We start from the raw sequence: 27,576 nt of genomic DNA, 5'->3' as shown, positions 1-27,576 counted from the left end.
ACTCTGCTAGACAGGGGTCCAGGGAAGTAAATAGTGTGGGAAGAAATAGCCAGGGAATTGTTATGGCTAGGCTAGGCTGATAGCCTAGTACCAACCTATGAACCTGAACTATCCACATATACACTATATTTATCATTGTCCTTATGACCAAGACAATAGCTGAAAATGACTGGACAGAACTAGTTCCCTTACCCAGCTAACAGATAAAATAATATAAAAATATTTGTTTATTTATTTACAAAATTTTCCTGACTAGTAGAGACATTAAATGGTCGTATAATATGAAATATATTATTTACTTAAAAAAATAATAGCTTCAAGTTTATGTAGCATTGTTTTGTTGATTTTTGGTGGTAAAGTTTTGAAAACCAAGTCAAATAAGATTCAGTTACTTTTCAAGTAATCTTGTTCTAGTTTGAGCATTTATAAGGTCTATTTAGCTAGTGAGGACCAGTGGTATTATACAAGGTAAAGCAAACAATTTTACTTATCTGATATCATATAAATAAGGGGAAGCAAGCAAGGGAGCCCAGAGGATTTTTTGCAGGGAGGTGCAAACCCAGAGCCCCGCCCACTCCTCCCAAGCAACCCCCCCACGCAGCCATTTCAGTGTCCCATTACTTGGCTATTTCTCCCCAGTTGCCATACACACTGTTCAAACTCTATGTGCATACTGTTTTATGCTTTACTTCTACGATATTAGAAGTATTTCGATTTCATTTACACATTTTATAGCACAAACACTGACAGACATTTGCTAAATTAAGCAATAGTCTTACAATGAGAACAGACTTGGCATTAAAACTTCTCCACCTTTTGAAAGTCACATTAACAAACAGCATTGAAACCCACATTCAAAGAAAATGCATCTGGCCATTGGCAGGTTAAGTTTACCTTTGGGCTGTTTTCAAAGAGACGCAAACTCCCCATTCGCTGAAAATCTGACTTGCAACTGTCATATTCAGAGACCATTCGTGAGGAGAGAGGATGGTTCTGCTCAATCTGTCGGCTATGACATTGGACTTGCCCGGTATGTGAGTAGCCACTAGGAAGCGTTTGGTGAGACTGCCCATTCCCAAACTCTCATGGCTTCTCTGCAAAGAGGACAGGATCTGGTCCCTCCTGTTTGTTCAGGTACCAGACAACTGACATGTTGTCTGAGTGAACAGCGATTACGCCCTGAGGGAGATAATCGTGAAGGGCTTGAAGGGACAGGAGTACTGCCCTCATTTCTAGGATGTTGATATGAAGAGGAGTCTCTTCCGGTGCCATTTGCCTTGGACTGACCTGCCCAGGGAATGCCCCCACCCCATCTGGGAGGCGTCCGTGGTCAAAGTGGCTGCCGGAGGAGGAAGAACAAAGGGTCGTCCCTGATCCAAATTGGAGGGCACTAGCCACCAACGAAGGTCCCGTTTGCAAGATTCCGTGATCCATATGAGGTGATTGAGAGGAGTTCCTGAAAGGACCACTGAGTTGAAAGAAGCCACTGGAGGATTCTCATGTGCAACCTTGCCAAGGGGACTAGAAGAACTGTGGCAGACATGGATCCCAATAGCTGCAGGACCATTCTGGCTGGGGCTTTGGACCTGGGGAGTAAGGCTCGAACTTGATTTTGTATGGTTTGAATTCTGTCTGTAGGTAGATAGACCCGCATCTGGTTTGAGTCTATCTCTACCCCTATGAATCTTATTCTTTGAGATGGCAGCACAGACTTTGGCCAATTGAAGGTGATTCCAAGGGAATTGCCCAGTGATATAGTGGCTTGTAGGCTCCGCAGAAGTAGATGCTTGGAGGTGGCAGTTAGGAGCCAGTCGTCTAGGTACGGAAACACCTGGAATCCTAGACTTCTCAGGTGAGCAGTCACTACTGCCAAGCACTTGGTGAACACCCTGGGGGCTGTGGTGAGACCAAAGGGCAGCGCGGAACTGAAAATGACTGCCTCCTAGGCTGAAGCGCAGATGTCTCCTGGACTTTTGATATATCCTGATATGATAATACGCGTCCATGAGATCTATGGAGCACATCCAAACACCCTTCTCCAACAATGGGAGAATGGTTTGTAGAGTGACCATTCGGAACTTGGACTTTCTGACTGAACGGTTTAGGATGCTTAGGTCCAAGATGGGCCTCAAGTCCCCGGTCTTTTTTGGCACCAAAAAGAATCTTGAGTAAGTCCCTAATCCGATCGGGTCTGCGGGGACCAGTTGGATGACTCCTTTTTGCAGCAGCTTTGAAATTTCTGAGGCTGCGGTATCCCGTTGACTGGGTGGCGGGTCCGGGATTTTTTTGGACTGAGGGGGTGAGAGAATGGGATGGAGTAACCTCCGGCGATAATCCGAAGCACCCATCGGTCCTGAGTGATCCCTTCCCAGGCCTTCAGGTGCTTCGAGACCCCGACTGGCTCGAGCAGCACAGCCGAAAATCCCTCAGGGACTATGAAAGCTGAAGAGCCACAAAAGGACTCGCAGTCTCCAGTGTTGCGAGGGCCTCTGCCGCCTCTGGGATGGCGTCTTCGGATGAATTTCCCCTCCTCTGCCTCTGGAGGGGAACCTTCCTGCTGAGAGGGTAAGGCTTCTGAGATCTGAACCACATTTTCCCTCCTCTTTAGCCTTGGGATAAGGCCGAAGGGAGTGGAAAATCGTGCCCACGGCAGTCAGAGTCTTACCTTCCTGTTCACAGCGGGTTAGTGTGTCTTTTACCTTGGGTCCAAACAGGAGGACCCATCAAAGGGGCGTCGGCAAATGAAGACTTAAAGGCCTCCGCAAAATGACACAAGCGGAGCCAGGCTTGTCTCAGAGAGCAATGCCTGTACCGCTGCTCTACCGCCTCGCCGCATACGAAATGAGCCTCATGGACGAGTTGAAATGGACGACATTGTAGCCAGCTGAGAGCCAACCGTCTGGGCCAGCTCCTCAGGCAGGTTACCCAAGAGGGTATCGGATAGCTCCTTAATCAGATCCCTCTGAAATCTCGTAAAGTGCATCAGGTAGTTCAAGGACCTCAGTGTAAAGGCCGCTGAACTAAAGGTGCGCTTTCCGTACCGATCCATGCTCCTAGACTCCTTATTAGGAGGATGGACGGACGTAGAAGCCTCTGCTACATCTTGCTGGGTAGCAGATGCCACCACCATAGCATCTACAGCCACACCTTTAGTAAGGAACTCTCTATCCGGGGGCGCCGAGAGAAATTTGTTCGGACAAGCGGGCACCGGTTCCACAGAGTCTGGGTGTTCCCACGCCCTTCGACAGATCAAATCCAAGAGCTCGTCGAAGGGCGGAGACACCCAAGAGGCGGAGGGCTGAGCCCCGAAGGCCTTCAGGAACACCGACTCATCAGCAGAGGGAGGTTTGGACTGCCAGACGCCTCGTTGTATCAGGGCTTCCAGGATGTCTGCAAAGGAGACATCATCCGAGGACGACTTGGGGGACCCTTCTGCATCATCGAGATCAGTGTCAGATGTCAGAGACTCATCAGGGGAGTCAACGTGCTTCCTCTTGCACGATCTCTTCCTGGGAGGTTCTTCTGAAGAGGCTTCAGAAGGACCTCCAGGAGGGAGAAACCCCAGCGGGGGTAACCTGAGGCCCAGGGCTCCGCTGTCTAAAGACAGGGGACTGCCAATGACCCAGTCTCCAAATGTAGGGAAGGAGCTGGGGAAACTGTGGAGGTAGCCAAGGAAGATTTGGCTAAAGCACTCCTCATAGCCCTGAAGGCGGGACCACCAGAATCCTGGGAGGGTCCCACCTCCGTGGCCACGACAGTGGGCGGTACTCCCGCCGTCGGCGCACCGAGAGGGAGACTTGGGACGAAAGCATCAATCCCGAAGCCTCCCAGGGCCGAAGGAAGAAGTCCGTGTACTGAACTCTGACCCAAGAGCCGGAGTTGGAGCAAGGGTCGGGCCCGACCCTAACACCTCCACAGGTTCCACCAGCACCGGCTCCAACGGTGCCGAAGCTGTCAGAGGAGGAAAAACAGTAGGTGAATGGACCATCGGCTCCGAAGCCAAATGGGCTGGAGCCGAAACCATCTTTGGAACACCGGAGACTGGAAGAGTCGAAGGAGCACCCTGCCGATGTCCGAATCAGACATCTTGGGATGATCTCGAGGATACCGATCGGGCCCGAACCGATTTCTCCATCGGCTCCGAAGGGCTCAGGGACCGGCTCCAAAACGACTCAACAATTATCGTCTCCGAGGAAGGTTTCAAGGAAATTTCCCTCGGTACCGATAAGGACTTCGGCTCCGAGGGGGAAGAGTCTGAGCCGATAACCCTTATCGGCTCCAATATCAGTGGAGCCGATGAGGGTGACCCGCCTCTCGATGCCCCAGACCTCGGCTCCAAAACCAGAGGGGTCGAGGCTGGAGGCATCGAGGCAGACCGTTCCGACCTCGGCTCCGAAGTCCGTGGAGCCGATGGAGAAGTCTGCTTAGTTTTCTTAGCTGTCGGTTCCGAATGACTGGTCGGAGCCGACGCTTTCCTCTTTTTAGAAGGAGACGGAGAGGAAGATAAAGCCTCCTCAAAGGAAGGCTTGATTAATCCCTTGAGGATTAATTTGTTTTTCCTCTAATGGAGGACTCAAGAGAATGCGTGGCACACACTACACGACTCTTGCAAATGCTTAGCACCTAAGCAATAGACGCACGAGGCGTGGTCGTCCGTTATGGACATTTTAAAACCACACCTCGTGCATTTCTTAAACCCGGAGGGTTTGTGTTCTTTCGACATAACTGCCTCTCCAAAGAACCAATAAAAGTGAACACTATAACACTAAACTTCAGTTAAGACAGTCCAATACAACTTTAACAAAAATTTCTTTTTTTTTTTTTTTTTTTTTACACTAACAGTTAACTGACCAAAAGCGTAAAAGATAGAGAGGGAGTCAAGACCCTCTAACTTAAATGGGTACTTGACCCAAGAAATTACAGAAACAGTAATGTAACAGTAATGTAACAGGGGAAGGCCCCTCTAACTGAAACGGGAAACCTTCCCTGACTAAAAATTTTTTGATTTCAGTCACACAACTACACCAAACACACTAATATATCAACAATAGCTGTTAAAACAGCTTTTGGGTTCAAAGAAAGGAAATTTGTGACAGGAAAAAAGCCTAAAAACTAGTACTTAGCCCAGCCAATGATGAGACCACGTCTATGCTTGATAGCGGCAAACGAGATCTGGGGATTTAGTGGTGGTGCATCCTGGGATAAAGATAGCTCAGCCAATTAGAGGCCTCGCTCTATAGCATAAGCGTGCCGAGTCGGAGCCGAGGGATCGGCTCCGAACCCATCAGTCAGAATGTAGGCGAGATAGGATCACATAACATCTGATGTCAGAATAACCTCTATGGATGTGCCTACCAGTACTTTGGAAGCATCTTTCTCCAGAGTAGATGCAGAAGTAGACAGTTCTAGCGGATGTTCCTCAACCCACATATCAGTGGTTGGCACGGCATCTGATGACAGAGGGGCAGCAGTGTTGGGCCTTGAAACGTTGCCTTTTTCTTGGTGGTTCTGCCTGGATGTCCGACTCTGGATCCATTCTTAATGCTAACTTCTTTAGCCTCTGGTTCTCCAAATACAAATTGAGGACAGACAGATGACTTCTGAGAGTTTTGGGAACAAAAGACTGGCAAGATGGCACAGGAGGTATGATCGTCTTCCTGGCCTTAACACAACAAGCAAAGATCATGGGTGTCTTTATGCAGAATTTGACTCCACATCAGCACTTACCTTTCATAGTGGACATCAGCTAAGAACAGACAAACAACCCAAGCTCAAGCAAAAATAATAATAAGAATTCTCCAACGGGGTACTTAACTTTAGGCGTCTTGAAGGAGAGGAGCGAAGCGATCAATCTGATGTTCGACTGCGGCAGAAAAGTTCTGAGTTCTGTGCATACAGACATCACCTTTAAGGCCCCTGGTTTATGGCACTACGTGTGACATCCCACGCACCAGCAGCAACCAGGCTTAAGCTTTTGTATTAGAAGCCAATGTTCAGGTCGCCTGAGGCTGAGAATCCCACAGTAAGAATATTGTAACATAAGAAGAGAAGGACATCAGGTATTATTATTATTATTATTATTAAAACACACTACCACTACTTTTAGCTGGCACAGAATGAAACAGCAGTTATGCACAATATTTCATAGGTAGGAGCAACAGAAGAATAAAGCGTCTCAATAAGGCAGCTAATAAACTATAAATGACAGTAATTTCTCAGATCACAAAACTGAGTGACACTATAAAGATTATTGAGTGCTTAGCCAATGGGACCAGACAGCAGTAACTAGACTGAGCAGCATAACAAGCAGTAATGTCTCATTTAGTGCAGATCATACATTCCTACGAGGGGGTTGCTGATCATACCAGGTTGTAGATTAAAGACTCAATTAATGCCTTATTAGGTTGTCAGTCTGCCCTTATTCCTTAAGTCTGCTTCCTGGGAACTGACAGGTTCCTGCTTTTTTTGGAATGCCAATTTTAGTTTGAAATACAGGAAGCAACATAAGCTTTCCACATTACACAAATAAAAACAAAAAACACTCATCTTTCTCTCCACAGCCTAAAAGAGAAATGCTTTAAACAGCTACCAATGAAAGTACAGTTGTGCACACTTACCATAAATTTCGATGTTCGAGTGTCTTCACTGTTGCAGTCATCACATTTGGGTTATCCATGCTGGGGAAGCCCTCAGCCGTCCTGAATACCAGAGACTTCGTATTTCTGCGTTGGTTGCTATCGCTTGAAGACTGATGTCAGGTCATCAGGGGTATAAAGGAAGGTGGCCGACACCATTACATCAGTTTTTCTTGCCCTAACTGGTCAGGAGCCCCCAAAATAGGAGGCCAGGTTCTGGTGGCAGGACTCCACCAGTGGAAAAAAAATACCAATATGTCCCTTCTAAAAAAAGGAGAACAACAAGGAAGAAATGTAACAAAAAGAAAAAGGGGGAAGGAGGGAGGGGAAACCAGGACTGCAACAGTGAAGACACTCGAACATCTACATTTATGGTAAGTGTACACAACTGTACTATGTTCTTCGTGTTTTACTGTTACAGTCATTACACTTGGGTAGATTCCCAAAGCTGAGGAAATGGGTGGAGGCAGTCAAGGAAGCTAGGGGCTGGCTAGGATGCCCTGCAAGACTGCAGAGGAAAAACCTGCCCTGGATTTAGAAAGAGAGGCAGATGGTAATGTTTGGTAAAGGTGTGAACAGATGTTCAGGTGGCAGCCTCCAGGATGTTCCTAGTGGGGACTCCTCTGAGGAATTCTGCAGAGGTGGAGGCTGCTCTGGTGGAGTGGGTCCTGACCCCCTTGAGGGGAATGTTACCATGCTGCTTGTAGCAGAAATGGATGCAGTGTGCTATTCATTTGGAAATGGTTTGCTTGGAGATGGCATTTCCTCTGCCCTGAAGCAAAGCTAACCAGCAGTTGATCAGATTTTCTGAAGGGTTTAGTCCTATCCAGATAGTATCTGAGCTGTCTGTGCACATCTAGAGAGTGCAAAATCATTTCCCTCTTGTTTTGAGGGTTAGGAAAGAAGGTAGGCAAATGGATGGATTGGTTGAGAGACATACTAGATACCAGCTTGCTCATGAAGGATGGATTAGTCCTGAGGGATACCCTGTCTGCACGGAAGATGATGAAGGGTTCCACTGCCATGAGTGCTTGCAGCTCAGAGACTCTTCTGGCTGAAGTGATAGCCAGTAGGAAGGCTGTCTTCCAGGAGAGAAATTTTATCTCTGCAGAAGAAGATGGTTCAAATGGAGGCATGGTAAGCTTTTTCAAAACAAAGTTAAGGTCCTAAGCCAGTGTTGGTGCCCTTCTTGGGGGGCCTCAAGTTGTTAGCTCCTCTGAGGAACTGCTTGATCAGAGGGTGTGAAAAAAGAGCCTACTCAGTGGGAAAATGAGCAGATATAGCAGAGGCGTGAATTTTTATAGAGGAGAAAGAGAAACCACTGTGTAGTAGATCAGCTAAGTAATCCAGGATGAGAGGGATGGAGGGCTGTGCCGTATTGGCTCCCTTAGCCTGGACCCAGGTGCAGAACCTTTTCCATTTATCTGCATAAGACTTTCTGGTGTTAGGATAACATCCAGAACCTGTTTACTGAGGAGGGCAGATTGGTCAGGGGTCAGGTTATAAGCCAAGTTGCCAAAGTGAGTGTCTGTAATTGGGGGTGCATGAATTCCCCTGCCCTCTGGGTTAGGAGGTTGTGAATCTGAGGAAGATTCCATGAGGGCAGTGGGGACAGGCTGCGCAGCAAGGGGTACCAGTGCTGTATGGGCCAGTCTGGAGCTATGAGGATGGTCGTTGGTTTTTCCTCCCTTATTTTGATGAGTGCCTTGGGAATGAGAGGTAGGGGAGGAAAGGCATAAACTGAGAGGTTTACCCAGGGGAAGGACAGAGCTTCTACTTTCTATGCCATGCAGTGATGCTTCCTGGTGTAGAATTTGCTGAGCTGATGGTTGGTGTGGGAGGCAAAGATGTCGACCTCCGGGGTTCCTTATTTCTGAGTTATTAGAAAGAAGGTGTTTCTGTTGAGCTGCCACTTGTGGGGTCCAACAGTTTTCAGTTTAATTAGGGAGTTGAGAAAGCTTGGCAGGTATTGTGCTAACAGGTGTAGATGCATGGAAGAGGTTGTGAACCAAAGGGTCATGGCCAGCCTGCACAGCGGGTAGGGGTAAGTCTCTCCCTGCTTGTTGATAGAACCCCTGGAGTGAGAAGGGGTTTGAAAGTTATCAAGGCCTGCCGCACAGCCATCATCTCTTTTAGACTGATGTGCAGGGGGAGTTGCAGGGGGTTCCATTGGCCCTGTATGCACCTGCCGTCTAGGTGTGCACCCCAAGTGCAGTCTGATGCATCTGTGGTGAGGGTCTGGGCGGCAGGATGTGGGGAGAAGGGCAGTCCCTTGTTGTGGGAGCAGGCTGTTACCCACCAAAGAAATTCCCCCACTCAGGCAAGGAATAACAGGTAAAAGAGTTTCCAGATCTTGAGACTGTTGACACCAAGGGCAGTTAAGGTACCATTGAAGTTTCCTCATATGCAGTCTGGCATATGGATTAAGGAGTATGCAAGATGCCATGAACCCCAGGGTTTGCAGGATTTCCCTTGCAGAAAGCTGGGGCCTGGTGGCCAGTTGAGAGAAGTAAGCTGATAGGAAACTGTTTCTCTGGTGTTGGGCATGCCATCTTGGATGCTGTGCCCAGACGTCCTCCCAGGAAGATTATTCTTTTGGTGGGTACCTGTTTGGATTTCTTTTCATTAATTGTGTACCCTAAGGAGGTTAGTAGGTTCTTTACAAAGGCCAGGTCTTTGAGCATCTTTTACTGGCTGTCAGCCTGAATAAGGCAGTTGTCCAAGTAGGGATACATTTGAATATTTATTTGCCTGCAAAAAGCAATGGATGGAGCCAGGCATTTTGTGAAAACTCTGGGAATAGTAGATATGCCAAAGGGAAGTGCAGAGAACTGAAAGTGTTGAGATCCTGCCCTGAAGCGAAGATATTTTCTGCAGGACTCCCTGATGGGAATGCGGAGGTAGGCCTCTTTTAGATCCAGGGTGACTAGCAAAGCATCATTGGACAGCATGGGTAGCAGCTGCTGGGGGGGGGGGGGGGTGAGCATTTTGAATTTTGGGATCACCAGGAAGGTGTTTAGAATGGACAGATTGAGGATGGGGCACCAGGTGCCCTCGTTTCTGGGTACGAGAAAAAGTCTGGAGTAGAAGCCATGGCCTATCTGCTCTGCAGGAACGTGTTCTACTGCTCCCAAGAAGAGCAGAGTATGGATTTGCTTTTGAGCCTCTGCCCACTGATTTGTTGGTAGATCTGAGAACCCTTTGGGGGTTGGAAGGGTGTGGAAGGAGAATTTTTACCCCTAAGACACAATGTTCAGAACCCATTGGTCCTTGGTAATGGTGGCCCAGGTGCTTGAGTGAAAGGAAGGTTTTCCTCCTAGGGGTATGCGATGGTGGGCAGAGGTAGGGAGGGGGTGAGTCATTGTGAGTTTTTGCCATAATGGGGTGGCTTAAAACTCCCTGGTTTTGAAGTGGAGGCAGTCCACTGCTTAGATCTCTGCAACCCATGGGACTGCTGTCTTGGAGGTCTGTTTCCATGGGGCCTAGGCTGGCCCTGTTTACTAGGTGCAGGAAAGGACCAGTGCTTGGAAGGAAAATGCCTGCTGAACCTAGGGGGCTGTACCTGTAGGAAATATTTAACCGTCTGCATAGATTTTGCTTTTTCTTCCATATTTTTTAACACCTCTTCTGCTTTAGTACCAAATAAGTTATCTTTGTGCAAGGGTGCATCCAACAATTTTGATTTGACATGGTCTGGCAGGGGTTGTTCCTTAAGCCATGCATGTCTTCAAATGACAGATCCAGTGACTGCTGCCTAGCAAGAAGCTTCTAGGGTGTCAAAACTGCAGTGTAAAGTGCGTTTAGTTACTTGACCAGCAGAGTGTATTAATTCCTGTAAATCTTTAGATTCTGCCCATGCAGGAAAGGAGGACATTTTTTGTTTAAGGAGTTCCAAGGTATGTTGCTGATATTTAAGCATATGGAACTGACAATTTAGTGAACTGATAGCAAGAGTAGCTGAGGGGTATACTTTCTAGCACATCGGTCCAGTGCTCTGGAATCCCTGTCTGAGGGGGTGGGATTCTTAGCTGAAGTAGCTTTAACCCCTTTTGGGCATTGAATAATGACATCAAGGTCCGCTGTTGGGTTTTTTAAGATATATTTGTGAGAGTCAGGGACTCTGTATTACCTGTCTGGCCTTCTGGGAGCAGGAGGGAGGGCATCTGGAGTCAAGCTGGATTCAAGGAAGACATCATCTACATCATCTAGGACTTGGGGGATGGCTAAGGGCCTGTGCTGTGGAAGGTCCAGGAACTTTTTATACTGTGGGTAGTCTTGACTCTCCCATTTGAAATGTTTCCTTAAAGTATGCAAGGTTTCCCCAAAGGAAAAATCCTCTGAGGGAGAGGCTGAAGGAATAGATTCCTCTGCATCAGAATCCTCATATGTAGAGAAGGGCTGCATGCCTTCATAGTCAGATGCATCAGATTAATCTGACTCTTGTTCAGACAAAACTTCTGGAGACAGATCTCTTTTTCTTTTTGATGGAGTGGCTTGGCTTACCCTAATCAGCATGATAAGGTCCTCTGCCATTCTAAGCATTTGTGACTGACGCAAGGGAGCAGGCACCAAAGAAGGCAGTTTCTTGGGGGTGGTTCGACCCCTGGGCCTAAGGTACTTGGTTAGTTTAGAAAGAACGGCAGCCGTGAAAGAAGGTGTCGGTTTATGTCTGGATTTGGTGTTGCGAAAGACGTCTTAGGAAGCCGGTGCCTGCACAGCAGCTCCAGATCCATACAAGGTAGAGACGACCGCAGGATCCTTAGATGAACAAGAGTTCTGTGGCATACCGGACTCAGAAAGGGTCTTGGTAGAGGCCTGCGGATTAACTGAAGTGGGCATCAGGGGCTGCGAAAGTGCCTCACTGAATTCCGGAGGACTGATGACCAGCTTAGCGCTAGCGTTGTTGGAAGGTTTAATCCTGTGCAGTCTGTCTCTATCTTTATCTTTACGTTTTTTCAGAAGGTCTGCTGTCGGATGGCTTACAGAAGCCATATTGGAATTTGAGGACTGTAAATGGAAATATCTGGCTACAATAAGGACCCAACGATGAATAGTTCTGGTGTTAAACAAAGCACAGAACTGACAACGAGGGACATCGTGGTATGGGCCTAGACAAGTGACGCAGTAGGAATGGAAGTCCCACTGTGGTATTTGCTTTCCACAGGCAAGACAATTATTAACTTTTTCTGACACTGGTTAGTGCAAGAAAAAAAGGATTCCCAATGGGGCACTTATCTTTCGAAGACTTCAACTTCAATTCAGAAATGAAACTCAAGTAGCGGCCTACTGGCACTCATGATAACTGCTTCTGCTTCGGGCTCCACAGCAAGAAAGAATGATGTAATGGTGTCGGCTGCCTTCCTTTATACCCCTAACAACCTGAAGTCAGTCTACAAGCGACAGCAACTGACGCAGAAACACTAAGTCTCTGGTATTCAGGCCGGCCAAGGGCTACCCCAGCAGGGATAACCCAAATGTGATGACTGCAACAGTGATACACAAAAAACATGTTGTGAGACATTAAAGACCTAGCTACCTCAATAATTGTACAATACAGAGTATATTATGTAATTTCCACCTGTTTTTTCCCACAAACACTTACAATAAATGACTAGAGTTGCTCCTAAATAAAGGTAGAAGGTGTGATATATATGTGAATAAAATACTTTGCCATACTTTATGAGTTCCACTATATTACCTGCTTGTCCAAAAGACGTGTCCCTTGACTACATTTGACAATGTTGTTGCTGTAAGACTAAAAATCATTAAAGCACAGGTAAGTAAACAAAATAAGGAACTGAATGAATGAATAAGTAAGGAAACATAATTATTCAAAGTGAAAATAAAGTGGCAAACCTTCAACAAAAGCAGCAGTTGAAAACATCAGCCTGTCCATGGCGAGCGGAACTACAGAAGATGTGTGGGCCATAATGTCCACCAGGCCGGACATACCATAGAATAGATACATGGTTCCATGCTGCCAGTTCATCAGGTGGTTCCATTGTTTCTCTTCATAGTTATAAAGCTTTAAGTGCGGACCATCAGGGACAAATTGTTCTGCTACCATACCTGTATAAAAAAATAAAACTTACAAATGATTACAAATGCAAGCTCTGCCTATACCATTTGAAATGAATTTTTGTTCTGTTTTCTTCTCAAGGTATATGCTTCTTTGTTTTTTCAAGCCTGAGTAGTAGTGTAGGTTTAAGACTATAGAATATTCTGTAACAAAGGAAAAAGCATGACACTTTACAAAAATTCCGTATGTTATAAAAGCAAGACATGATCGGAATATGTGAGGTGCAGACAAATGTAGCAGAGTTATGAGGCACAAAACTAACAGGAAAATGCCTTATAAGCTTAGCTGTGAGGAAACATCTCCACTACATCTACCTTAGCATATCTTACTGCACTTATAAACCAGGAGTGTATTTTTAGAATAAAAAAATTGAAATGTTACTGGGGTTATTTTTATTGTGTTTTTACTTTCGAGTACTGTTACACTATGGTGAAATACTTACAACTTTTCAAACTGTACCTTGGGCTGTAGAGTGGTTTAGTTGCTAATACTTCTGCACCACAGCTCCATAATCCAGGGCTCAATCTTTACCTCCAGTCACTCTCAGTAGGGAGTTTTACATGTTCTCCCTATGTCTGTATGAGTTTTCTCACGGTACTCTATACTTTCCCCCCACCTCCCAAAAACATGCTACACTTAAAGAAATCCCAATCCCTCACAGCCACACGCTCCAGGGATCTAAACCTTGTCATCACAATAAACAAAACATGCTGGAGGGATAGGTTCCTGACCCAGAGGCTCCCCATACTCTGGAATAGATTGCTCATACATGTCAAGCAGAGTGCCTCTTTGGCCCTCTTCAAAAGGAACCTTGATGATTGGATGGGAGAAAGGAAATTCATCCCGGGGATCATGTCAGTTACTCTGCTAGACAGGGGTCCAGGGAAGTAAATAGTGTGGGAAGAAATAGCCAGGGAATTGTTATGGCTAGGCTAGGGCTGATAGCCTAGTACCAACCTATGAACCTGAACTATCCACATATACACTATATTTATCATTGTCCTTATGACCAAGACAATAGCTGAAAATGACTGGACAGAACTAGTTCCCTTACCCAGCTAACAGATAAAATAATATAAAAAATATTTGTTTATTTATTTACAAAATTTTCCTGACTAGTAGAGACATTAAATGGTCGTATAATATGAAATATATTATTTACTTAAAAAAATAATAGCTTCAAGTTTATGTAGCATTGTTTTGTTGATTTTTGGTGGTAAAGTTTTGAAAACCAAGTCAAATAAGATTCAGTTACTTTTCAAGTAATCTTGTTCTAGTTTGAGCATTTATAAGGTCTATTTAGCTAGTGAGGACCAGTGGTATTATACAAGGTAAAGCAAACAATTTTACTTATCTGATATCATATAAATAAGGGGAAGCAAGCAAGGGAGCCCGTAGGATTTTTTGCAGGGAGGTGCAAACCCAGAGCCCCGCCCACTCCTCCCAAGCAACCCCCCCACGCAGCCATTTCAGTGTCCCATTACTTGGCTATTTCTCCCCAGTTGCCATACACACTGTTCAAACTCTATGTGCATACTGTTTTATGCTTTACTTCTACGATATTAGAAGTATTTCGATTTCATTTACACATTTTATAGCACAAACACTGACAGACATTTGCTAAATTAAGCAATAGTCTTACAATGAAAACAGACTTGGCATTAAAACTTCTCCACCTTTTGAAAGTCACATTAACAAACAGCATTGAAACCCACATTCAAAGAAAATGCATCTGGCCATTGGCAGGTTAAGTTTACCTTTGGGCTGTTTTCAAATCATTGGCCCCTTGCACACATTTTAGGACCATGCAAAAGTTCTTTAATACAATCAGGAAAATGAATCAATTCTAATATATAATAATTAAATTATATCCCTTGTATAATACAGCACCACTTGACAGAATGTATTTTAAATGTATAGTTTTGAACATTTTCCCAGTAAGCAATGAAATAAAACATATGAACCAATAATGACAAACTGCCCAGTTTCATTTCAACCATAAAAGGCCACTCAAACGTCTGTCATTACAATCCACCAGTATCAGTCAATATGCACAATTTCTGCAGAAGTAAACGTCATCTGAATAATTCCACATTATAGAGATCTGAAATTACTGTTTTGTTGCTAGAAAACAACTTTATATTTCAGTGTTTCATTTACAAATTAAATGCCTGCTGCCTTTGAAGAATAAATTGCCTACATTATATTAAAAAAACGGTAAGCTAGTATATTGCAATAGGGAGTGGGTGGTAAGCTGAAAAACAAGTTCATAGTTATTAGGCATCTCATCCAGAGGAAGGCATACTCAGGACTGCAGCACTCCACCCCCTTAAAATACAAATCTACATACTGTGGGAGTAGAACCTATAAACCTCTGTATCAAGATGCAAGTATACTGCCTGCTGTGCCACTAACACTGCTTTAACATTATATACCACAATAGTGATAGCATTTGCTAAACAAAACAGTTGCATATTTTAAGCATTCTTAGCATGAGCAGCAGTAAACTTCTATTCCCTGAAGCTCACAATTCCTTGAAAATGCACTTGAAAATAAATTCCACCTGCTAACTCTAACTAGGGAATTTCACTCTCTCTAACACACCCCTCAACCACTTAGTACAAGAAATCTGGGCAAAGCCTAAAATAAATAGGAGTAGATTATAAATATTGATCTCAAACTTAGAACATCGCTAGAATAACATGATTTATGTTAGTATGCATTTTTCTAAAGGATGTGACATCTAAAACTCAAATAAATGTATGTCATTATTTGGCAATTTAAATGCTTTTTAGGAGGAATATGGGGCAAAAATCTGGACATTCTCCAAAAATCTGGACAGCTGAGGGGTATGCTACCTCCTTATACATGCATACAGACACACATACACACCATACCTCTCAATTTCTTAACACAAGAAATCTGGACAAAGCCTGTTATAATGTTGGGGATAAAGGCCCAAGACTAGGAACACATTTAGAAAGTTGCTAGAATAAAAGGATTTGTGTTAGGATGCATTTTCTGAATGACATGAAGTCTGAAACTGAAATGCATGCCATTATTTATTAACCAGCTATATTCAGATATAGTTGATTGTCTCAGTACTCACCGTGGCTTGCATATTCTCCTCTTGAAAGGCCCGCTCTGCTTAACTTGTGTATTATTTCCTCAGTCACTTCACCGTGGGTTGCAAGGCAGCTTCACCACTAGTGTGTGCACAAAATATAATGCCTTCAATGAGTCTTGCAAGAAATTACATGTAGTCATCAAGGCACAAGGTTCTACTAAAGATGCTGCCAATTTTTCTCATACACGGACATGACAGAAGCCAGAAACAGCTGTTGTTCCACAGCTAGATATAGAAGTCGCAAAACAAATTGCAGAGAACCGAAATAAATTGGAACCAATTTTATCTACCATTATTTACTGTGCAACCCATGACATTCCTCTCTGTGGAAAAGAAGGCTCCGGTGGAAATTTTTGTTACTTGTTAGATTTTCGTATTGAAGCTGGTGACACAATATTGAAACAGCTGCAGGAAATGCTTGGTACACATCCCATAGGGTGCAAAATGAGCTGTTGGCAGAATACGAACACGTACTTCGAAAGGAGATTGTGCAGCGAACAGGGCAGTTGGATTTAGTGTATTGGCAGATGAAACTGCAGATATCTCAGACATTGAGCAGTTGTCATTGGGCATTCGGTTTGTTGATGATGATTGTTTTCGAGAAGAGTTTATGGTTTTAGTTCCCACTGTTGTGAGAGATGCACATTCTGTATCAAATGTCATTGTCAGTGAATGCATAAAGTACGGTCTAGACCTGGAAAAAAATACTCAGATAAGGCTATGATGGCTGCTCCATAATGACAAGCATCCAGAATGGTTTTCAGGCAAAGATTTGTGAACAGTATCTAAAAGCAGCCTTTATCCACTGTGCATCTCACAGACTAAACCTTGTAGTCAATGATCTGAATGATGTTCCTGAAATACGTAGTGCTGTTGGTGTTACGAAGATTACTTTTTTCCGTGACAGTCCAAAATGATGAGCATTGCTACCAAATATACCTCTTTTGTGTTAGACATGATGGACCGAGAAATATAAATCCATTTGTGTGTTTAGTCAGAACTTTGAGAAAATATCTGACTACCTGGCTGATCTTCAGAAGAGCACTGCTGGTGAAACCAGACAAAATGCACATATGTTACTCAGTGCTTGCTCTTCATGCACATTTCTGATTTCTCTCTTCATTACTGCAAATTACTCAGCAGTTCTTGAGGCTGTTGCTCAGATGTTTCAGCCTGTTCAGCTTGATACAGTAAAGGTTCAACAACACATCAGACTCCTTTAAATATTCAAGGAGCACCGCAACCATGCTGAAGAGCACTTTAGAAATGACATTCTCAGTAAGGCAAGATCACTAGCAGATAAACTTGGTATTGAGTTAGTGTTGCCAAGGATTTGCAGTCGACACACCGAGCAAACACAGTAGGCGTGGATTTTGAGAGTTATTACAGAACAAGTATTTCTATTCCCCATCTTGACTCATTAGTTTCTTCACTGACATCTCACTTTTCCACCAGTAACACTGCTCAGTTAAACATATTTTATCTGCATCCTAAAATGATGCAGAACCTACAATGTGAAGAATTATGAAAACAAATTGCCATCAGTAATGAACTATATCATATTATACCATGACCCCCCCAAAACGTGCACGCTGATTGGCCAGCGTGCCCGTTGTAAATCGAGTTATACTAATGGAAAAAGGTCCGGTCGCCCGGACTTTTTTCCATTAGTATAACTCGTTTTTTTAAAACACTGTCTCGCTATGTTAAATGGGTTGAGCAGAGACACAGAAGTGATCCCTGGGGTGTATTTCCTATTTCACATCCACTCATCAAGATTTTTCTTGAAGAGTGCTAATGAAGAACTTTGCTTGACATAGATGGACAGCCTGTTCCAGAGTATGGGAAGTCTCTGGAACAGGAATCTATCCCTCCAGCATGTCCTGTTTATTGTGGTGACAAGGTTATGTCCCTAGAGCGTGTAGCTCGGAGGGATTGGGATTTCTTTAGTTGTAGCATGTCTAACAGCTCTGGGTTTGACATAGCTTTATATGTTAGGCAGAGATCACCTCGGAGTAGGCGATATGCTACGGAGTAAAGCTGGAGTTTTTTGAGGCAGTCAGTGTAGGGCATTTGTTTGAGGCTAGTAATCCTCTTTGTGAGGTACTTCTGTGGCCTTTCCAGCTGCTGTAAATGTCTTGTGAGGTACATTCCAAAAGGGGTGTTGTACTCTATAATGGGTCTAATGAGTGTCGAGTATAGGGGAACACTGACCTCTTTTTTCCTGGATGAGAACCCTTTTATGGTGAGGTGTGCCACGTAGAAGGACTTACTGACTACTGTGGCGATGTGACTATCAAAGGAGAGACTACTATCCACCTTGGTCCCAAGGTCTCTTATCATACATTCGGTGTTAAGTAGATTGCTGCCTATGTGATAGTTCATGGGTACAGAGCTTTTACCAAAGAAGATGAAACTGCACTTTTTGGCATTGAGCTTGAGGCCATGGCTCTGACACCAGGCATCTGTCTCAGCGAGGCCCTTCTGTAGGATGTCCACATCATTTGGGGACTTGACTATGGCTCCTAGTTTGCAGTCATATGTGAACTTCGTTAGCCAGAGGCCTTCTGTGTTAGCCTGTACTTCAGAGAAGTAGATACCAAACAGGAGTGGTCCCAGGACGGAACCCTGTGATACTCCACTTGTCTCTGCTTTGAGGTCAGATTTGGAGTCTGCAACTTTTACAGTGTAGGTTCTGTCAGTGAGCCAGTTGGCAACCCATCTTGTGACATAGGGATTTATACCTAGTTTAGTAAGTTTAGCTATAATTCCAGAAAGGGGGATCGTGTCGAAAGCCTTGGCAAGGTCAAGATAGGCTCTGTGAACCACCTTACCCTCACTACGACTTTGGTGACTGCCTCAAAAAAGTCGATCAGGTCCAGGAGGCATGATCTGCCTTTCACAAACCCGAACTGGGTGGGATCCAGAGTTTGGAGGTTACCAATGTCTTTGTTTATGAGTTCCACAATGATACATTTCATGGCCTTGCATACCAGGCTCGTCAGGCTAATAGGTCGATAGTTCCCGGGATCAGTGGTGGCTCCCCCTTTGTGGAGTGGAATAACTGTTGCTGTGCACCATTCAGTGGGCACAAAGCCTGATGCAAGGCTATTATTGAACATGGTGCTTAAGTGGGAAGCCAATTCGTTCTGAAGTTTGGGTAAAACGCAGCCTGGGATGTTGTCTGGTCCCATGGATGCTGTGTTTTTGGCTTTAGAGAGTGCAGCTTTTACCTGCGTAGTTGTGATTACAGGGACTCTGCATTCTTCCTTTATAGATATGGGCCTTGGGGGGGTAAAGTTAGCACTGAACCTATCTGCCAGGATGTTGGCAATATCAGTTGGTTCTGTAATTTTCGTGCCTTTGTGCTGTAACTCAGAGCAGATCTGGGTGTTGCCATCGAGATTCCGGACATAGCTATAGAATGCTTTGTGCTCGTCCTTAGAATTAGTGGCAATTTTGTTTTCGTAGCTAACTTTGGAGGGCCTTATAAGAGATCTCAGCGTCTTACTGAGGCTAACCAGGGATCTCCTACACTCATGGGATTTTACTCTCTTTTGCAACAGTTTCTTCCTTCTGTTGTACAGTTTGTTTATGGCAGGGGACCATCAGATTGGCTTCCTTTTTTTGAAGGATAGCGTCTTGGTTCTGTTTGGGATAGTTATGTATGGGATTAAAAAAAAAACATTTTCTGACCTGTTTCAGCTACACCAATGATAAACATTTGCATCATGCTAACCTGGACAACAACAAAATAAATACATAAAACTAGTTGATTTTTGCTTTTGTACATGTTTATGCAAGGAAAACTTAATACTGCAGTAAGCACCACCATACCTCTCAACTGTACAGATTTTCACAGGATGTCCAGCTTTTTGCCTCATATTTTTTGTGTGTTCCTCCTTAAATCTGTACTTTTCTGGCAAATAGCTGAGGATTGAAGTCATTAAATAATGATAAACATTTGAGTTTAAGACTTCACATCTGTCAGAACTTATTATTCTATCAACTTTCTAAGAGCAATATTTAAAATCTGTCCCTAATTGTTCCCCCATCATTTTAGGCTTTGCCCAGATTTTTTGCTCTAAGAGGTTGAGACTGAGGTATGAATTCTGGATAGGAATATGTGCTTTATGCACAGTCTTCTCAGTTTCCCTTAAAATGTCAATGAACCTCACATGAACTTGTCTATATTCTCCTGCTTTGACAATCTGGCTGGTGTTTTTAGTTTTTCCTTTCTTGTCTTATTTTTAGTACATCTTCAACATTATCTCTACTAAACATACTGTATGAACAATCATATGTTACTACCTACTATACCTTTAATTGTATGTCTAAACCACTATGCTTATGTAAATATCTTATGCAATCATATGTTATGTGCTATATTTTATAACTGTGTAAACCACAATGCTCATGTAAATATCTTATGTCAGCAATTGTTCTGGAGCTTTTTTCCCTGGGCCTCTGCTGAAAATGGACAGCTTTGTCCAGTCAGACCTCCCCGATAAACAAATGTAAAATTAAAAAAAAATCTAACCTTTATGTGGATTCAAAAAAAAAAAGTACATCATGTAACAGAAACCAAACAATTGCTTTCTGTGAATTTACTATACTATTCTGTAACTGAATGCACATTACTTAATGTTAACTGATAAAAAAATAAATAAAAATACAGTATGACAGGGGAAGAAGATAATGCTTTATGATTTGTAAACTGCTCATAACTTGTCACAATCCTTGGTGTATAAAACACCTCTTTCTAACCTTTAGACTCCAGAAGCAGCTTTTTTCGATAAGCAGCAATAAAGAATCCAGCATATAATAAAAATGCATACACACACACACCAGAACATAACAGTTAGACATACTGTGCATGTCTCTCTGCATATCTGTAAATTAGTAAGCCATGTCTTTTTAAACCTGTAGTAAATGTTGTTCTCCATGACAAAGTTATGTATATAGTTCTTTGCATACTCTCACCTTAGTAAACCATCCTGTAGTGACAAGAACACGGTCTCTTTGGGAGTTACTTTGCAATATGCTTAAATCAAAACTACTTGCAGAAGACAATGTTAATCCATCCTGACTGCGACCAGTACAACACTTCATTAAAATATCTATTAATCTACTAAGAAAACCGATTTCTGCCTCAAAGTAAGAAGTAATTAAAAACAGTTAACAACAACAACAGCAACTCCCCTCTTTGGTCTGATGTCCTGTGATTTGTAATGCTAGCTACTCTCCAAAAAAATATTTATGTTTGGGACTTCCTTATCAAATAAAGTAGAAAGAAATCACCAGCAAAAATCAGCACTCCTTGAAGATGTGACAACAATGCAAACAGTACAACATAATTCTCCTGATAAGCACTGCAAAATATTCTATTTGCCATTTCCTATTTAACTAACTGCATATGGGCAGAAGCTGGAACACAGAGGTGAAGCAATCAATACCTTTACTTGGCCAAGATGGGTTTTACAATGCACCTACTGGAGCTTCACCTTCAACAGGGTCAGGCAACAACCACTAAATAAACAAAACACTAAGTTTAATAAAAAACTGATCTAATGTCACCACATTTCATATTTTGAAAGTTTACTATTCCAAATACTAACCCATCTCTAAACTGATCTGTTGAGAAAGTAAGATTCTGTTTGAGGTTATCCTTTTTGACCTTACTGAAGAAAGCTGTACCTTAAAGCAAAATAAAATAAATCCCTAAATATGTCTATGTTATAATGTTGACAACCTCTTAAAGATAAGTATAAACAAAATACAATTATTTATTGGTGACATGTAGGCATGGAAGGTGTGTTTCTGCGGGTGGAAAACACTGTGCAAGATATGAAAATTGTACTGTATTTCTTCGATTTTTTTTTTTTGCCAGTTGCTTGAGTTCCAGTTAAATGAGAGTTTACTGTGCTTTTTCTGTTATTCATAGAAAATTACAACAGAAAAATATGAAATACAGATGTATTCATTGTTCTGCTTTACAAATAAAATACAAAAAAATACATCTGTCACTGCAAGAAGCTCAAAAATATACCTTGGATATTATAATTTATTGTTATAGAATGAAAACTTGACTTACAAAAAGTTTGTTAATATAAACAGCTTTCTTAAAGCAGTAGCTGTGGAAAACAAGAAAAGATGTGAGACTGCCTAAAAGAGATGCAGCTTCCAGTTCCAGATCACACCTATGAATGAGTAGTGTTTGCTAAGGTTAACTGTTGCAAACTGAAGACACATCTGTTGCAAAAGCTCAGACAATCTTGCCTTTTCTTCTTCTTCTTTCAGCTTTTCCCAGTTAGGGGTCACCACAACGGCTCACCTGTCCGCTCATGATTGGCAGTGGAGTTTTACAGTGTTGAGTTGCCAGCCCAGTGCCCAACCTTCCATAGAAGGCACACACATGTACATATTCACACCTAGGGCCAATTTAGAGTGTCCAATCCACCTACAGCATGTCTTTGGGATGTGGGAGGAAACCTGAGCACCTGGAGGAAACCCACATGACCACAGGGAGGACATGCAGACTCCGCACAGAAGGCACCCCAGCCAAGGATCGAACCGGAGAACCTCTTGCTGTGAGGTGAGACAATCTTGCCTTTTCAACAACCTCAAAAAAAGTAGACAGTGAAGGCCTCTGTAACATACTGAATGCAGAGCATATTTCTTCTTGTGGATGGCTAGCAAATGTAATTTCTAAAGATGATTTGAAAATGCAACAGGATTTGTCACTGCACTCTTGTTCCCAGTTAAGTCCAGAGGAATCTAATACTCAAAATTTTGGTTTATTTTTGGGATGCCTGTAGGACAGTAATTAACAGGAATGAACCACTAAGCAGCTTAAATGAACCTGGAGACTCTGCTTTAAATAAAAATAGATAGCATTCTACTGCAGAGAATGTGCAGGACTCAAACAACAAATCAGTTTTAACATGAGTTTAATAACGCCTTTATCTTGAAAAATTCAAATGTTAGTAAGGGTAACTTAACCCAAGTGTACAGAGGGAGGATGAGCAAAGCCATACCTTAGCCATAATGTATGATTCGGTGCGTGTATCTCATGATGAACAGTGGAGTTCACGATACACCCCAAAATTAAGGGATGACCAGTTTTATTTTCAATAATCGTGTGGCAGCAGCAACGACACTCTAGAACCTCAGTCGAAGAGGAGTTAACTAATATGCTAAAATCAGCCAAGATTCCTAGCAAAACGGAGAGAGGAAGCTTATTTTATCAGGTTATGACTACAACGGTCGGTCACACACACAACCATATTACTTGTTATGTTATGCTAAATGCAATTAAACATTTAAAGGGGTATCATGACAAGTACACAAACCTTTAATGGGGTAATACAACCTCATTCTACCAAATCAGCCACAAAGTGTTTTTTGTACTACCTTGTACTTTAAACACTACAAACACTGTTAAAGATATAAAGAGACATGTCATATATACATTTCCAACTGACACCACTACAGCATTTTCCAAAGGGGTGCTCAGAGTCCTCAATTTCAACTTAATAAAAGCTCATGCCTGGTCTCAAACTGCACATTAAACTAGCCTGCTACAGCCTGGCAGCCATGAGTCAACAGACTTACTTTACACACACGCACTTTTTAGTGCAGCATGCAAAAAATTGGGCATATATTAAGGAGAGTACAATCTTCAACCTTTATACAACACACTCAAGTGGAAAGGGGCACACAACTTTTAATTACGTACACGTAAATTATGTCCAAAACACGTTTTGCTAAACCTTTACGGTAAAGCGGCTGTATAGTGTGCTTGGTTTCCAATAAATAAACTTTAAAACTATTTATGTTTAAAACATTATGCACGGCTGCTATTTAAAACAGTAAAATGACACACCTACTTCATTACTATATATAACCACATAGATACGAGTTTTCCCACAAGATACCTTACGACCCTTTTTAAGTACGACAGGACATGGTTTGCCAATGAACATACTTAGCACTTGTTCTACCTTTTATCGGCAGAAGCAGCAGAGCATGTAGAAGATAAGATTTAAAGGGTGCAGCCTAAAGCACTCCTAGAGAAGCTGAATTGTAAATGCATACTGAACACGCAATTCCTTCTTGAACTTTACTGATTATACACACCTACCTCTCACTTCGTCTGCGCAATCTGAACATCCTCTGGTATTCAAATTCCCAGCAGGCACGAAAGACAAAGACGTAAACCATCAGTCACACAGACGCAGAAGATGAAAACAGGTCGAAACACCTGTTGCGTCTGTACGACTGGATGGGACGCAAAGGGCATTCTTAAAGAAGAAGACCCTTTAAAAAAAAAAAAAATTTTTTAATTAAAATACAATGAATTTCTCGGCCAGCCGGTTTCAGGGGGTTCAAGTGCACCCCCTTGCACCTGCCTGCGGGTGCCCATGGAAGCAAGTTAAATGACTCAAAACCATGTGTGCAGGTTATAATTTTTAGGTGCGTAGGTAGTTACTAGGCTATTGATCTGTGAAGATCTTAATAAGCCTAGCCTTATGTTCCCATGGTAGTTTTCAGCCCTTATATTTTACATATGACTAACTGAGAGGCCAGCAGAAAGTAGAGTTGTGTACACTTACCATAAATGTAGATGCTCGAGTGTATTCACTCTTGCAGTCATTACATTTGGGTTATCTGCTTGCAGGTAGCCCTCAGTCGGCCTGATTAACAAAGTCTTGGGTCCTGCGTCGGTTGCTGTCTCTTCTTCCGTGATGTCAGGTCATCAGGGGTATAAAACATGCAGCCAACGTTATTACATCAGTTTTTCTTGCCCCAGATGTCAGGTGCCCCCCTAATGGGAAGCAATTAAATCTATAAATTTATTTATTTATTTTAATTTATTTTATTTTACATTTGTTGACCGGGCTAGTCTAGCTGGATACATGTCCATTTTCAGTAGAGGCCCGGGGAGAAAAGCTCCAAAGACATATGTAATAGAAAAAATACAAAAATGCAAAATACAAAATATAAAACTATAGTATAAGATATACAAAGGGGTAACAGTAAAGATACATGCAAAAAACTAAATTAGAAAGTGGTAGGAGTTTAAGTAAGCAAAAATTAAAAAATGTTTTTTTTTTTTTTAATCCCCACCCCCCCACACACACACACATAGTAGCAATAGAGAGCATTCATTAAAAATAGTATTAAACTACAATACTTAGAATGAGATTAGCAAGGGCAGTAAGGGATACTGTAAAAATGCAAGACAGTAAGTTTACAATGTTATTGAGATGTAGGATGTTAGCCAGGGTTAGTGCAGGAACATAACCAGTGTATGTTGAGATATGACTTTAGTTTCTTTTTAAATAGTGTAAGAGATGACAGAGAAGTGAGGTCAGTAGGAAGTGAATTCCATAACTTTCCAACAGTGTTAGAGAACAGGGTATCACCTGCTAAGTTATAAGATCTGCAGGTTATACCTCAAACAAAAAAGCAAATACACCAAAAAGCTTTTAAGCATTGAAAAGGAGAGAAGAGGTATAGCCAAACAAATTCAGGGGGCTGGAGGGAGGGTAACCAGGACTGCAACAGTGAATACACCCAAACATCTACATTTATGGTAAGTGTACATAAAGTGCAGTTTTGTACCTACCATAAATGTAGATGTTCGAGTGCTAATACAGCTGCAGCCATAACAGATGGGTTCTCCTGCCGTCAGGCGGGTCCTCGGTCAGCCGAATTCCAAAGTCTAGGTCCGGCATCGGTTGTCGTCGCTTCTTCCCTGATGTCAGTGCGACAGGGGTATAAAGGAACCAGCCAACGCCATTTTCTTCAGTTTTTCTTGCCCCAGATGTCAGGTGCCCCCAGAAGGAAGGTAATACATAAATTTGTGTAATAATGCAGTGCAATATAATCAAAATACAGTAGTTGCAAGCAAATACATCATAAATGAATACCCAAATCAGGTTGTATGAGGATGTGTTAGCCTATAGGCCTGTCCCAAGAGGGGAAGGAGGGAGGGAAACCTGGACTGCAGCTGTATTAGCACTCTAACATCTACATTTATGGTAGGTACAAAAGTGTACTATGTTCATCGTGCATACAGCTGCAGTCATAACAGATGGGTAGAATCCCAAAGCTAAGAAAGGGGTGGTAGGCACTAGGTGGAACTAGGAGGAGCCAAAATGCCCTGCAAGACTGCAGTGGCAAAGCCTGCTCTAGATTTGGAGTATAATGGTAGGTTGTAGTGCTTGGAGAAGGTATGCACAGAACTCCAAGTGGCTGCTTCCAAAATATCCTTGGTAGGCACTCCTCTGAGGAAAGCTGCAGAGGTGGCTGTGGCCCTGGTGGAATGAGTTCTAATGCCTGTAGGTACAGTTTTGCCATGAAAGGAATAGCAAAAGCGTATGCAGTGGGCTATCCATTTTGAGATTGTCTGTTTGGAAATTGGCTTTCCTTGAGCTCCTACAGCATAGGACACAAAGAGCTGTTCTGATTTCCTGAAAGGCTTTGTTCTGTCCAAATAATAACGCAGTTGTCTGTGGATGTCCAAGGAATGTAGTAATCTCTCCCCTTTGTTTTGAGGATTAGGATAAAAGGTAGGTAAATGAATGGCTTGATTTAAAGCTACCCTGGATACCACTTTAGGCATAAAGGACGGGTTGGTTCGTAAGGAAACTCTGTCCTGATGGAAGATGATAAAAGGCTGGACAGCCATGAGAGCCTGTAGTTCTGAAACTCTACGAGATGAGGTGATAGCCATAAGGAAAGCTGTTTTCCAGGACAAATATTGCAAATCTGATGAGGCAGCTGGCTCAAAGGGAGGCAAGGTCAGTTTTTTCCAGAATGAAATTAAGATCCCAAGCAGGTATTGGTTGTTTCCTTGGAGGTCTTAGATTCTTAGCCCCTCTGAGGAACTGTCTTAAGAGAGGGTGAGAGAATAAAGGTGGATCAGTGTTGTATTCTGCAGAAATGGCTGAGGCATGGATTTTGATGGAGGAGAATGAAAGTCCACTGCTTAGCAGCTCAGCCAAATATTGTAGTATTTGAGGTAAATTCAGTTTTCCAGGATCCTGGCCCTTTTTCTCATTCCAGACACAAAACCGTTTCCATTTTGCTGAGTAAGCTTTTCTAGTTGATGGCCTTCTGGCCTCCAAAATGACATCCTGCACCTCCTTGGAGCGTAGGGCCTGTTGAGATGCTAAGGAATCTTCCATGTGGCTAGATTGAGTGTTTTTAGCTGGCTGTGAAGGGTTTTGAAGCTGAGCTGAGTCAGAAGAAGAGGCATTAGAGGCAGGGTCCATGGTGGGGAATGCATCAGGCTCCTCAGGAGTGGGTACCAGTGTTGCCTTGGCCAGTCCGGAGCAATGAGAATCATCTTTGGTCTGTCTGCTCTGGTTTTCAATAGAACTTTGGGCAGCAGAGGAAGAGGTGGGAAGGCATAAACTGTCATTGATGTCCAACTGAAAGAGAGAGCGTCCACTCTCCAGGCCTTTGGATGGAAAATCCTTGAGCAGAATTTTGTCAATTGGTGATTTTTGTGGGAGGCAAAGAGAACTATGTCTGGCCTTCCCCATTTTTGGATTATTTCTGTAAAAACTTTTGGATGCAATTTCCATTCATGTGGATCTGTCATATTCCTGCTTAGGTTGTCTGCCAGCGTGTTTTCCTTGCCTGGCAAGTACTGTGCTTGTAGTTCCATTTGTAAGTCCATGGCCATGTTCCAAAGTGACATGGCTAGTCTGCATAGGGGGTAA

General features: G+C 43.0%; 1 protein-coding gene across 1 annotated transcript in view; it reads right to left on the bottom strand.

Annotated features, from left to right (window-relative positions):
* Positions 1 to 27,576, bottom strand: part of TMEM45A (transmembrane protein 45A) — a 419,816-nt gene that overhangs the window by 189,364 nt on the left and 202,876 nt on the right. The window contains exon 3 of the mRNA XM_044071333.1: positions 12,492 to 12,704. Coding sequence (XP_043927268.1) covers positions 12,492 to 12,704 — 213 coding nt within the window. The remainder of the gene's footprint in view (positions 1 to 12,491; positions 12,705 to 27,576) is intronic.

This window comes from Protopterus annectens, chromosome 5.part0, assembly GCF_019279795.1.
Source record: "Protopterus annectens isolate FY-2018-M chromosome 5.part0, PAN1.0, whole genome shotgun sequence".
NCBI classification, from domain to species: domain Eukaryota; kingdom Metazoa; phylum Chordata; order Ceratodontiformes; family Protopteridae; genus Protopterus; species Protopterus annectens.
This window is presented reverse-complemented; position numbering and strand designations above follow the sequence as displayed.